This window comes from Cynara cardunculus (genome assembly GCF_001531365.2).
Source record: "Cynara cardunculus var. scolymus isolate 2C chromosome LG 1, CcrdV1, whole genome shotgun sequence".
NCBI lineage: Eukaryota > Viridiplantae > Streptophyta > Magnoliopsida > Asterales > Asteraceae > Cynara > Cynara cardunculus.
This window is the reverse complement of record NC_037528.1, coordinates 25,477,459-25,490,974: the sequence shown is the minus strand read 5'-3', so window position 1 is coordinate 25,490,974 and position 13,516 is coordinate 25,477,459. Positions and strand designations below refer to the sequence as shown.

The following is a 13,516-nucleotide window of genomic DNA, read 5'->3' as shown; positions in this document are numbered from 1 at the left end:
TTGTTGATGTAAATGAAAATGGATAGCATTTAGCACCAAGTTCGTAATCCAAAATCAATAATCACTCATCTCCAATGTGTAGTGAAGGAGCTTAAAACACATCTACAGTGTTAGTCTTGCACTACAGAACCATGACTTGAGTTTGTTGGCCATTATGTCAAGAGTTGTAACTTGTAAAACCAAAAAAAAAAAAATGTTTTTAAATCACAGGGGAGTAGCATCAGTAATGGCAGCACCTATCTTCTTCTCCAGCTCATCTTCATCGATCCATATCGAACTTTGACGACGCAATATCTCATTCTTCCCTTTCTTCTTCTCCATGATCTTTTCTTCTCTCTTTTTATGATATTCAAGCTTCTCACCTCTTTCTTTTAACTGCACCCACACAAATTTCAACCATCATAACCACCAACTAATAAAATTCCAATTAAACGAACTCAGTAAATCCACAAGAAATGGGGTGGCTACAGGGAAGGTAAGATGTACGAGGCATTTCCTTTTCTCTACCCCAATGGGTAAAAGCTGTTTCATGAAGGTCCTCCAGGGCATGCGAGTAGAGCATGTACACGGAGTAAATAACATGTTATAGGAATAAAAGCCAAAAGGGAAGTCCGAAACAACATAACAAGTGAGCCAAAAGAACCGATCCTGACAAACCTTGTACAAAAACTACCCCACTTACCTATCCTAGGACCTTGATGCCCTTTCTAGCTCATTCTATTTTGGCACTTCTACCTTGGAATTTCTTTGTTTCTGTATTTCTGGAATATGAGTGCGTGACTTGTTAAATCGTCCTCCAACGTATTTGCTATGAATAAAAATCTGCTATCCCTAAATTTCATGTCCATTCCCTGTTCTGTCAACTATGTGAAGACCCAATTATTTCATTTCATACAATTTTATTTGGGGGCAGGAGACTTTTATTCACCTGCTACAGCTCCTATGACCTCGGTTGCCACATGTCCTTAAACACAATATGCTACCCTAATCGTATTATTCACATCCAATGTCTAAACAGCTGATTGTTTTGATGTAATTTGACCATGGTGGCACAATTATCAAGATGTCACCCAGGCATTAAGGTTGCTAGGGAAGGAGCTATGATGTCAAAACATCATCTTGGTTGACGCCATGGACACCTAGCTTGCAAGTTCTGTGCTTACATGTTTTAAATCTGTGAGTCGGGTTGAAAAGTGGATTCAATTAGGAAAAAAGAACCCGATCAATGGGTCTCAGTGCCTGCATTCATCTTGGGTAATCTGCATTATTGCAGGGGACGACATTGAAGATAAGAGTGATTAAAACATGTGATACAGGAGTCTGAATACCAGTTCTATATCCCATGGATGATAATGTATGCTACCCATAGAACCCTAAATCCTATTTGGATGAGTAGAATCATAGTACATTTTCCTGATTAGCAATCAAAATTAGCGTTCGTTCAGTTTGGTTTATTTAATTTCGTTTCCATCTTACTTTGTGGATCAAATCTAGATGAACACGAGAAAGTGACGAATGATGTACCAGTATAAAAGAAAGCAGAATTTATCGGATCCAGTTTATGCATCAAAATCCTTTTAAAGTAATGAAAGGAAATCCACATACCAGAGTTCGCCGGAACTCCTCCTCAGCAACCTGACGTTCAGCGGCTTTGGCCTTTTTCTCGGCGGTTTTAGCAGCTTTACGTTCTTCGCTTTCAATCCTCAGAGCTTCCTTCCTGATTTCGTCTTTCCTCTGTCTCTCGACCCTCTGAAGCTCCATTTCATGGATGTACTCCTTGCGAACCGCTTTAACCTTTTTCGCATAGTCACGACGGAGCTGGTTGAGCTTCGCTTGAGCCTCCTTGGGATCCTTTGGTGGTTTCCAGCTGTTGAGATAATCATTGGGGGAGAGATATTCTTGGTTGCGTTGGTGATCATTGTGATGAGACGGCTGGGAAACGGTGGAGACAGATCGGTGTGGTTGGTTCCGGTGAGCAGCAAATATGGTTCTCAGGGTTGGAGAACGGAGGAGCAACCGTGAGCTGGCCATTGACGTCGGAGAAGGGTTTTCGAAATGTTCGAATGCGAGTTTTTGGTTAGCGATTTTATTTTTCTAACACCGAACTTTGATATGTTTCATTTTGGCCCCATAAGTTCCAAAGCTTTTAGTTCTGACACGAATTCCAAACACACACACACACACTATTTCTCTAACCTCCAACACTAGAATTCTTTCGATTCACTCCCAGTCTCCATTAATTTGTGCCTTGAACATCCCACCATCACCCATAATCAGATCCACCGTCAAATCTCTCTGTTTCTCGACTGACATCAAAGTTCGATCTAGGTATTCCATCAATCTCGACTAATGAGGAGGTATAACACAAAACATCCACTAATCTGTTCGTCAATGTGTGTGATTTGGCTGATCTAATGTTACTGGTATCAAAACTAACTTGTGTGTTTACAGGCCTGGAGAAGGAACGACGCTCAAAAGAGTGCATCATAACCGACATCAGCTGAAGCAAGTCAAGGGACTGTTCGTCAAACTCTCAATTGCAGCCATTTTACTCATTTCTTCAGCCCTCTACTTCTTCTACTTCTACACCACTAGTTCATCATCATCAGACTTCCCATCTGAGGTCAATTCTTAACGATTCCTTTTTTTCCTTCAGCAACCAACACTTGCTTTTGTTTTGAATTCTTGAATTTGCTTGATCGTATTTGGCTTATCTTGCATTCTGAGTACGAATGTTGAAGAGCTGCTGTTGTTGTAGGCTCTCATTCGACTGTGATTCCGAATGTCATGTTTGTTGGTTTCAGTAGATTCAGAGGTTCTTGGATCAGCTCTATCTCTTGCTCATGTGCTGAGGCATTATACAAATAAGTTGAATGTGCCACATTTTCATCGAATTGTGATTTCATTTGATTTTCTGCCTTTTCATTGCTAGAAGTTGCAATGTATGATTGAAACATTGGTCATTAATTCATTAAGAATGGTTCATACTAGAAATTAGTACACAATGATTGCTACAGACTAAACGTGAGCCAAGGGTCTCAACGAAAGCAGCCTCTCTACTCCTTAGAGACCCTATTTCCGTGTGGGATTTACAGGGTCATTTTGGTTTTATTGCTAGAGAATAAAGCCGTCAAGAGAGTAGTTAAAATTGTCTAGTCTTTGTCGGATTATGCAAGTTAATAAGTGAACATAAGTGACATGCATATATTAACAAGATTGATACTTATGGGGAGAGTGTATGAGAATAGGTAGGATATAGAAGAATCTCTTGAACCTATTGATGCAAATTTTACTTAATATTAATAGGATGGAAGAAGTGATATAAGACATTAAGGATGGAAACATATTTTATTATCTAGGGGGAATTATGCTTACTTGTTTTTTTTAGTACAAATGACTACAGGATTTGCTATGCCTTTATATTTGTCAATAGGTGGACATATGTCATACCATACATTGTCTAAGTGCACATGAGGCAGATTGTAGGAGCAAAGACGAAAGATGGTTGTTAATTTGATTGCAAAATCTAGATGCTGTAGATAGATTCTTTAATATGGTTGCAACAGTTTCACCAAAAGATGATTGGTTTTATATTATTTTTTGATTTTCTGTTTTTGTGTCGATTTTGTTCTTTTGGATGCAAAATGTTGATATGGTTTTGTTTAGTAAGCCATTCCTATATCTTTTAGCCCATTAGCTTATAGACTTTGAGTTCCACAGGTTGATGTGAATAAACTTTGGGATGCTGCTGATTCTGGTGGTTGGAGACCATCATCTGTTCCAAGATCTCACTGGCCTCGTATGTACTTGTGGTATTCTTGATATGTTTACAACTTGCCTACAGTTCTGGTAGCTTAATAGTTAATAGTTTGTATTGATCATCAGTTCTTAATCTCTAACATTTGTAGCTCCTCCAAGTACGAGTAATGGGTATCTGCGCGTCCGTTGTAATGGGGGTCTGAATCAGCAAAGGACAGCGGTATGTTTCTTATATGACTTCAAAGTTAAGAAATAGGCTTTAGTTAAAAGAGGTAAAACTTTTTTGCTTCTTTACCAAGATAATTGAGGGCAATCATGGAGGAACTTTTTCATGCACGTTGTAGGTCCAGATTGACATAGACATGGTAAAAGTTAAGACCCAAAGGGTTGTAAGGATTAAACTTGGTGAAATTTGGGAGAAATAGTTTATGCCAAGAAGTGGGTCTTCATGGAGACCGTCGTTCTACCCTTTGAGGTGGAGGACAGGTTTGTGTGCATCTCACTTGGACCATATTTTTGAGTGAAATATATTGGGTTCATTTGATTGGTTGGTTTTGGTTTACTTTATGCTTTCAAAATGCCATCCTAAAAGGTTTGAGGTTTTGGGACTTCGTTTCTCATGGGTTTCATTCATTTTAAGATGGTGGTTGGGGGTTTTGAATTTTGGTCATCAACAGTGAAATTGTATGAAACCGGCGTCTTCTGTTTTAACATCTTACCTCCCTACTTGTGGATTAATAGTGAAATTATATGAAAAAGAAAGTTAAGAGAGTTGATGGCAAAATGACTATACAAGTCCAGTTCTACTCTGATATGGCTTTGTTGGAGCACAAATTGACGCTAAACCAACACCAAAACCTAAGGTCCTAAGTGCTACCTCTTTCATGGCAAACTTTGATTCCTTTTTCATCCCTTTTATTAGCATTATTTTTAAGGTTAAAAAGAAATAGATTGAGATGTTAATTATTGTGACACTTTTCATTGTGGTGTATATATACCTGCATTGTCATGAAACTATGGATGTGATGATTTGTAGATCTGTAATGCGGTTCTTGCTGCACGAATTATGAATGCCACCCTTGTGCTGCCCGAATTGGATGCAAATTCCTATTGGCACGATGACAGGTATCTCTATCTATGTTAATGGATGTTCACTTAAAATATATATCAGTGAAAGCCCCCAAACGCTACTTTTGTGTGGAATACACCTGGTTGTTTTCGTTTGGTTTGGTTCTTTTAGGGTGCATTTGGTACATGGGATGAGACAAAGTAGAAAGAGTTTTTTGTCCTATGTTGGGCTCGATATTAGACTGGGACAGGACGGAACCAAAATGCATCTCTTTTGTCCCACCAGAATAGGTGGCACAAAAATAATGTAGATGAGGAAAGATTGCTAAATTACTGAACAACCCATGTGAAATTAAAATCCCAAAACCTTCAATAATTCATCCACATACCAAATGCACCGATAAAGGTCAGGCATTGCTAAAATAGAGACGAGGGTTCTTTTATTTACATCATACCATTCTCGTAAACATTTGAATCACTGTTTCTTGCTCATGCACAGCGGTTTCCAGGGTATCTATGATGTTCATCATTTTATCAAGTCGCTACAGTATGATGTTCGGATTGTAGAAAGCATTCCTGAAATTAAGAAGAATGGAAAGACAAAGAAGATAAAAGCTTTTCAGGCATGTTTCTAAAATACTTGAACCTTAAGATTAGTGATGTTGATGCAGTTTTTGTTCTTGTGAAAATAACTGAACATAAAATCCCCTATTTTCTTCCCCTTTTTTGTAGCTTCGACCACCTAGAGATGCGCCTATCAGTTGGTATACAACAGTTGCTTTGGAGAAAATGAAGGAGCATGGTGCAATCTATCTCACTCCCTTCTCCCATAGACTGGCAGAAGAGATCAACAACCCAGAATACCAACGGTTAAGATGCAGGGTCAACTATCATGCCCTCATATTTAAGCCACATATCATGGAATTAAGTCATAAAATAGTTGATAAACTTCGTTCACAAGGTCATTTCATGTCAATACATCTTCGGTTTGAAATGGATATGCTTTCTTTTGCAGGGTAAGTTACCATCTGCTTTGTAGATTGTGCTTTCTGTTTGCTTCGGTCCAAATGTTTGTCACCATTTGCAGGTGCTTCGATATATTTTCACCCGACGAGCAAAAGATATTGAAGAAGTATCGGAAGGAAAACTTTGCTGAGAAGAAACTTATTTATAGTGAAAGGAGGGCTATTGGAAAATGCCCATTAACTCCAGAAGAGGTACCCTCTAACTTCCTTTTTCCAACATTGAATGAAAGCAGGATTGAAGTTGAAGCTCTTATGTATTTTAAGTGTGATGTGGGACTTAAGTCTAGCCAATATGCGAATCCAACATGCACCCTCCAACAAAGGCTACAAATACCCCAGGGTGTCAAGTCCCTTTGCATTTGGTACGTGGACATAACTAGATTAGACAGGACTGTGACTGGCGATAGTGAGTTAGGTGGTTAAAAGAATTGTGCAAGGTTTTAGGGTTTTTAATTTGACACTGGTAGTTTAGTAATTTACCAATATTGTCCTATCTCCCTGATTTTTGTTCCACCTACTTTGGCTGGACAAGAGAATGCATTTCGGTCCCACTCAATCGTATCCTGTCCAAGTTTAATGTTGGAGCACAAGTTTTTGTTGTATCCTATCTTGCATAGTGAATGCATTAGAGTGGTAGACATTGATACCATGTGAGAATATATGAAACCCCATCAGATTACTCTCCAAAAGAGCTCTTGAAGAGAGAAGAGATTCCATCATATGTTGAAGAGAAAGGGTCCAACTTTAATTAGCCTACGTGGGACTTCCAACGTTAAATTTATGTGTTCTTTTTTTTTTGTATTGTACAGGTGGGTCTGATCTTACGCGCAATGGGGTTTGACAATTCCACTAGAATATACCTTGCAGCTGGTGAATTATTTGGTGGCGAGCGATTCATGAAGCCTTTCAGGTCCACGTTTCCACTGCTCGAGAATCACAGCACCGTGGATTCATCTGATGAGCTTAAAGATCACACTCAGGGGTTACTGGGTTCTGCTGTTGATTACATGGTGTGTCTTCTATCAGACATTTTTATGCCAACATATGACGGGCCGAGCAACTTTGCCAATAACCTTCTGGGCCATCGGCTCTACCATGGTTTTCGCACAGCAATTCGACCCGACAGGAAAGGCCTTGCTCCTATCTTCATCGACAGGGAAAAAGGCCGTACTGCTGGTTTTGAAGAGGCTGTTAGGCGTGTGATGCTGCAAACGAACTTTGGTGGCCCTCACAAGCGAATCTCACCCGAGTCTTTTTATACAAATTCTTGGTCCGAGTGCTTCTGTCAAACATCAGCATTGAATCCTGCTGATAGATGTCCACCTGATAATATAACAGAAATGCTACAAAATCGAATGAAACACGAAGTGACCAGTAACTTGAATGGCAATGAACAGGATAGTTGACCAAATATTACTGGAAATCATCATCATGGTTCCTCTTCTAGCAAGGTGATGAGCCCAAAACTACTTGCAAAGGGATCTTGTTACAATCTACTTCAGCTTTGAGGTTGGTTCTTGTTCTTTAGCATCAGTATCTGGGAATCATGAGGTTTGAGGTCGGTTATTATTCTTTAGCATTAGTATCTGGGAAATATGCAACTACAGGATCAATGTCAAGATGCCTGAATCCCAAGTAAAATCTGAAGTTCTTATTCCGAAATCCGATGTTAGACCAGGAGTGAAGTTCCTATCAAAGCAACAAAACCTTGCTGAACGATCTACACGGCTATTTTTGGTAGACGTATATTTTACAAATGGGATTTGGATTTGGTTGGATTCTTAGTACGAATAGATATGTATTAGAGTATAAACACAAATGTTCTTTAGAGTTATAAACAGTGGTGTTTTTCTCATATATTATTTGCTACAGCCTACAGCAGGGACAAATACCTATGGATTCTGTTATTTCAGGCTTAGACTAGTACAACATACACCTATTTGCTACTTCCATTGAGATATCTAAACATAACAACAGATTAAAATGTATTATAGTTTACAGATGCTCAAGTTGGATTTAGATGAACATGTAAAGAAAAAACTATCCCTGCATGCTATACTATATTGACTGACATTTTACATGTTGCGGATCATAAAAACCACTAACAAGAATAAGGAATTCTAAAGAGAACGATTATAACTCTAATGATACAAAAGAGAAAAGAACCCTACAAAATCAATGAGTTGAATGGGAACTCAGCTTGTTGGCAACATAGAGCAAATGACTAACATTTGTGGATGGGTAACTTTGAAGTAACTTGAGATTAGCTGTGAAATCGCCTGCCAGCAAACGCCTCCTAACGAGAATCAGCATTGCACAGCAGACACGAAGCAGAGTGCCCTGCAAAAAGCAGAGGAAATCTTTGCACATTTAGTTCCTTGTGAGATTCGCACCCCAATCTCAGACCCAACAACATGCATAATGCACCCACTCAGCTTTCACACTTCATCATGTGCAGTCATTACACTTACCAAAGCTAAGCAGCTAACCATCATTAAAATTTGCTGTTTGGATTTCTTTTTTTTTCAAGGGGGGGAGGGGGGGGGGGTTCGTTAAAGTGACATGAATCTGACATGAGAAAGGCATTCTTGAACTGTATATAGGGAATACAATGTCAATAGATTACATGCTCAAGCAGTCAATGGCATTGTATTTCTCAACAAGCAATTCTTGCATCCCTTATCAAGCATGACATAAATGGCCGAAAACACCCCTCTCATCAAACCCAATACACCAGATGTGGACAGTAAAGGAGTTTATTAACTCACTTGAGGACCCTCAGGGTCGCTTAAGAGTGCATCCCATATGTGAAGACTGTCGGCAAAGTTAAATTCCTGAGTCAATAAGAGTGTAATCCATCTAAACGCATAGAACTGTGGGTTGACCTGTAAATTATAAGGGTATGTCAGTCAAGAATATATATCTTCGGATATACTGGGATTAGTGGTAAAAAGGACTGCAATTGCCAGTTAATTCTAGCTGAAAAGGAAACTTAAGGTGGTTCACATGGTATTAAACTACAATGTACATATAAGATTTCTTACTTTTGTAGTGACCTCAAGATGTCGCCATAGTTCTTCATCATGTTTCTTCAAGAGCTGCGACAGCTTTGAAATGGTTGAACGGATGCCGACAATACTATTATCAAGTTGCTGACAAAAATTATCTTGAAAACCACTTAATAACTCAACGAAGCAAAAGAATGTATCTGCTTCTGCATTAACCTGTACAAGTTTGAAATATATATATAACGATGACAAAAATAAAAGTAACCAAGTAACCCAAATCAAGAAACCAATTGATTGAATGGATGAAGTTAACAAAGCAAATATGTAACAACCTAACAACAGAAAGGGAAAGAAATTAATGCAATTGTAGAAGCCACAATAATAGATGACGCAATAGCATGATTGTGCACTCCTCATCCATACCAAGATCTGCCAGTAAGATTTTGTGATTTTGATGGACATAGATGCATGTTTCATCACAAATCACAAAGATGAGTGAGCTTATCACAGGTCCATAAGTTGTAGGGGGAAAGGCCACTCAACCACCCAACCCTGCCTGCCTGTTATCCAGATTCCTAACATTATTCCTTTTGTTTCTTTCCTAAACTAACTGTTTCCAATACAATTTGCTACATTAAGGTGTTGCTTCCACTTTCTTGATTCTAGCACCATAACTGGATCATGTGCCTCTTAGTCAGGTCCCTGTTTCAGCATTTGTACTTGATATCTATTCTCCCTTGTTACACCATAGTATCTTGGGTGATCAGGTCCCCTAATAATGCATGAGAATCTATCTGAATCATCTTTTTGTTATGACATCTACCAAATTGTTTAACAGAAGCAACTCGATGTTTCATTATTATGCTGAGTCTTGCACAGTACATTAAAACAAATGCACCTCAAATCCTATGACTCTCAAATTATCTGCTAGACATCTAATCCAGGTGGTCTGAACTACAAAACTCTGAAATTACTCTTTCTTAAATAACTACTCACACCAAAATAAGTTGACTTCATTTCACTATGGGGAAGATGTTTCTTTTTCCTCCTCAACAATCATAGTCATTTTCCAATGATCAGTGAAGTGATGTTTCATAAAAGCATTAGAAATTCATAAACAAAAAACAATGTTATTCACTTACCGCATAATCCTCATTGGGGTCATTTTTCAACACATAGAACAAGGGGGCCAAAATTTCATTCATCCCTTGCACATATCTTATCCCCGGGTTCAGCTTTGCATATATGATCAGTATATTTTTCAGAGACTCCTGAAAGTAACAAATGCTGGACTCAGGAAAATACACCTCATGATTGCATCATTTCACATATGTAATTTGTGCAAGTTCAAAAGGGAGGTATGTGCTGAAGGAGCACTAGCACGATAGGTAGAGCTACCAGAAAGCAGGTCTGCATCAAGTGTGCATTGTGTAATTTCTACCTCTCCATTAGTGTACATGCTCATTTTCAGTAGTATGGTACCTCCTGTAGGCCCTTTCTCCAATTACCTGATTGGCTTTTGCAGAAGCAGAGTTGCCAGAGAAAAAGTGCATGTCTGGATGAGTGCGTTTCACATCACGGTCTATCTGCTCAATGATCTCAGAGTCCTACAAATGGCAGAAGTTACAAACATTAAGAGAAAAATAATTGCATACCACAAGCATGAACATATATGAAAACTGGTGGACCAAATTCCAACTGGGGAGTTGCATGGATAGAGGCAAACTACTCTGGTTCCAGCGACATAAAAGAAAAGTCTATAATGGCCTAAGAACTCACAAAAAGGTAGCAATTCAAGGAAGGATCTCTAATTTGTTCCAACTACACCAATTAAAATATCCGTCCTCCACAGATGCTACTATTCGTCTAGTTAGTTCTTAATTTTTTTTTTTTTTTTGTGAATTTTCATGTGCTATTTCTGATTTCCTCTGAAATTTCAAGACTTCTATCTGTTTCTGTCCGGTGCTAGATTGAAATATGGAGAGGAGAGATGGTGTAAAACACAAGTATATTACATTTGTGCAAAGGATGGAAATTTTCAATTAATATATTTCAAGCAAAAGTTTCCAAGTTAAGTCAGAAATTCAGAATCTTCAGAAAAAATTCTAACAATAGCATTTCGAAAGGAAAAGGGGCTTCGCAAATCAGATTGAGAATGTCACAGATCAAATTGAGAATGCCACAAAAGAAAAAGAAAAAGAAAAGAAGCGAAACATGGTCATGTGGCACATGAAGTCATGAAGATTATCAATTTATCATATTCTAAAGCATGCTGAAGGACAAATGACAGTCTTATATCTTGTTATTCCTTATGACCAAATCCAAGACAGAATGGCAAAAATCCAACAGTCAAAGAAAATGTCTGTCCACCATTCCATCAAAGCTATCCTTTTAAATGTCGCTAGTTCAATTATAAAGATTTCAATATGCATGTTTGATGTTTCGCCTTTGGTGGAAACAATCAGATCACAAGTTCAACTGTTAAATTTTGGCAAACGTGAACTCCTTTATGCAGCATAATCGCAATGCCTCTATTTGATATCATTGGTATATTATACATCAATTTTTTTAGAAGGTTTTCCATCGTATTACATCATAGCAGACAGAAGATTTTTATATCAGCATGAACCCTGGGATCTTTTGGACCCTTTTTATCATTCTCGTACCAGATAGCATAATCCTCGTATTTAAGTGCTAGTTAGTACTTAGTAGTTACTGGAAGCAGTTGAAATTGTCGGTACATAAAATACAACATATAGGACTATCTGATCACAGTAAACTGCAAAGGACTTAATTTTAAGATTGAAAACAACTACTTATCTTTCTATTATGAAATAATACCTGAAAGAATCGGTTCCAAATGCTAGTCTTTCCTAGGCTCAAAGGATGCTCCCCATGAGGTATTTTTGACCTTGCCAGCAAACCCTTGCCCTCACTTATCTGATCACCATTTTTAGGATATGCGGAGTCTTCCAATTTCCTTGTGATTTCTGACTGACTAGCCACGGAAACATTTAGAATCCAGGAATTGGTGCAAACACATGCAGCTTTAAAAGCCTTACAAAACAATTATTAGTTGTCCCTACTTGGACGTGTCAAGAAATCCTCTAATTAATCAAGTGATAAACACATCACTTCCTGAAGATCACTAAGGTTCAGCATGCCTTCAAACATTAAAATATATACAATTATAGAAGGTGTGCAGATTCACCACATAACGACCTAGACAGATCATCATGTGATGCAAATGAACTAAAACTTACCGGATTCATCAAAAGGTCCTCCTTAAAATGCTTGTACTGAGACCTCTTCTTAGTCAATTCTGATAACCAAATCCCCTTATCACTCGGAAGATATGCCAACAATAACTGGAATATCGACAAACCAAAAATTAATCCTCCCATTTCACAAAGAGCAACAATAAGCATAAAGTAAATAATGATGTTATCCCTTCACATCTACACTAAAAGTTATCCGCTTTATGAGTTATGTCAACCACAATACATTGGTGATTGTGGTGACAACAGTAGGTTATCTCAGCGATATCTCGCAGTTTCCTTCTATCATACTTGATTTTTCAAGACCAGGAGCATTTTATTACAGACCTTCCATACAGAGGAACGGATGCCAGCAGCATCCGGAATACCCAGCGAGGCGAGTCGTCGTAGTTCTCCGATGTTTACGATCTTCCTCGAGAGCTACATCGGACAGAAGTTAACAAAAAGGGTTATATCAAGTTAACAACTCACATGATAATCGCGCTTGCTATCGTTACTAATTATGTTCTTCTCTCTCTCAGTGTCCACACTTTTTGAGTACTCAAAGAGAATTCTCTGTTATTATTTGAATTTCGACAAAATGAAACCGAAGAAATTGTTTTCCATTTAATAAACAAATTACTAGTTAAAATTCTAGCAATCGACGGCATGAAAATATTTTGATCAGATAAATACGCAAGCGCTAACCTCTTGTAATAACTCGGCCTGGCGTGAAACATCATCAATGGAAGAAGTAATGTCATTATCACTACTGCTGCTACGGGTCGATGAATCCCTAATTTCCGTCCTCGGAGTCGGGACAGGTCTAATTGAAGCAGGAGGCGGCAACGTCACATGCGGTTCGTTCAGAGAATAATCGTATGAAGCGATGGAGGATGATTTGGGAAGGTAACTACCAATACGATCGCCATTGGAAGACGAAGGAGGTGGAGGTGATTGAGATCGTGATTTGGGCGGTGGAGATGTCGGAGAAGACCACATGGGGCTATTGAGCCAATCGGGAACTCGTTTCTTCACCATAATCTGCAAAATCTGTTTCTGTGAGTCAGGGTTTCGATAGACAATAGTGTGGTTGGTGGTTTGTGAGTTGGTTTCTTTCTCCTCTCGAATTTGTTTTGTTACAGCTGTGGCTCCGGCCTTCTGTCATCGTCTTCCTCGTGGAACCATCGTATTGCTTTCAATCAGCGTCGTGCCCCATTTAGTATTCTTCCACCTATGCTCCAATGTCACGTGACATTCCTTCCATTCAAAATTTTAACTGGACCGGATCCGTCGTGGGCCTGGTCTTTGAATTTGGAAAATTGAAATAGAAGACTATTCTTGTTTGGTCACTAATTTAATCTTCTTAGATTTTCATTCCTGTTTAATCCGAAAGAAA

General features: G+C 38.6%; 3 protein-coding genes across 6 annotated transcripts; 1 reads left to right on the top strand and 2 right to left on the bottom strand.

Moving 5' to 3' along the window:
* Positions 1 to 5: 5 nt before the first annotated feature.
* Positions 6 to 2,109, bottom strand: LOC112502554 (stress response protein NST1-like). Its single transcript, XM_025106507.1, has 2 exons — positions 1,606 to 2,109; positions 6 to 375 (listed from the first exon to the last, which is right to left on the bottom strand). Exons 1-2 carry the CDS (start codon positions 2,029 to 2,031, stop codon positions 205 to 207), a joined length of 597 nt encoding a protein of 198 aa, XP_024962275.1. The 5' UTR covers positions 2,032 to 2,109; the 3' UTR covers positions 6 to 204.
* A 188-nt stretch (positions 2,110 to 2,297) lies between these two features.
* On the top strand, positions 2,298 to 7,707 carry LOC112502564 (O-fucosyltransferase 1-like). The gene is made up of 9 exons (XM_025106518.1): positions 2,298 to 2,357; positions 2,452 to 2,623; positions 3,721 to 3,799; positions 3,909 to 3,979; positions 4,796 to 4,884; positions 5,327 to 5,450; positions 5,560 to 5,843; positions 5,915 to 6,044; positions 6,662 to 7,707. Exons 1-9 carry the CDS (start codon positions 2,350 to 2,352, stop codon positions 7,256 to 7,258), a joined length of 1,554 nt encoding a protein of 517 aa, XP_024962286.1. The 5' UTR covers positions 2,298 to 2,349; the 3' UTR covers positions 7,259 to 7,707.
* An 82-nt stretch (positions 7,708 to 7,789) lies between these two features.
* On the bottom strand, positions 7,790 to 13,280 carry LOC112502530 (TBC1 domain family member 13-like). 4 transcript variants are annotated; one of them, XM_025106483.1, is made up of 9 exons: positions 12,826 to 13,280; positions 12,466 to 12,558; positions 12,124 to 12,228; positions 11,702 to 11,917; positions 10,369 to 10,467; positions 10,003 to 10,131; positions 8,897 to 9,076; positions 8,621 to 8,737; positions 7,790 to 8,192 (listed from the first exon to the last, which is right to left on the bottom strand). In XM_025106483.1, exons 1-9 carry the CDS (start codon positions 13,156 to 13,158, stop codon positions 8,028 to 8,030), a joined length of 1,437 nt encoding a protein of 478 aa, XP_024962251.1. In that variant the 5' UTR covers positions 13,159 to 13,280; the 3' UTR covers positions 7,790 to 8,027. The 4 variants fall into 4 exon arrangements, with proteins under 4 accessions (XP_024962251.1, XP_024962258.1, XP_024962260.1 ...); XM_025106490.1 differs by having other exon boundaries at positions 11,702 to 11,854; XM_025106498.1 differs by having other exon boundaries at positions 8,056 to 8,212.
* Positions 13,281 to 13,516: the final 236 nt, after the last annotated feature.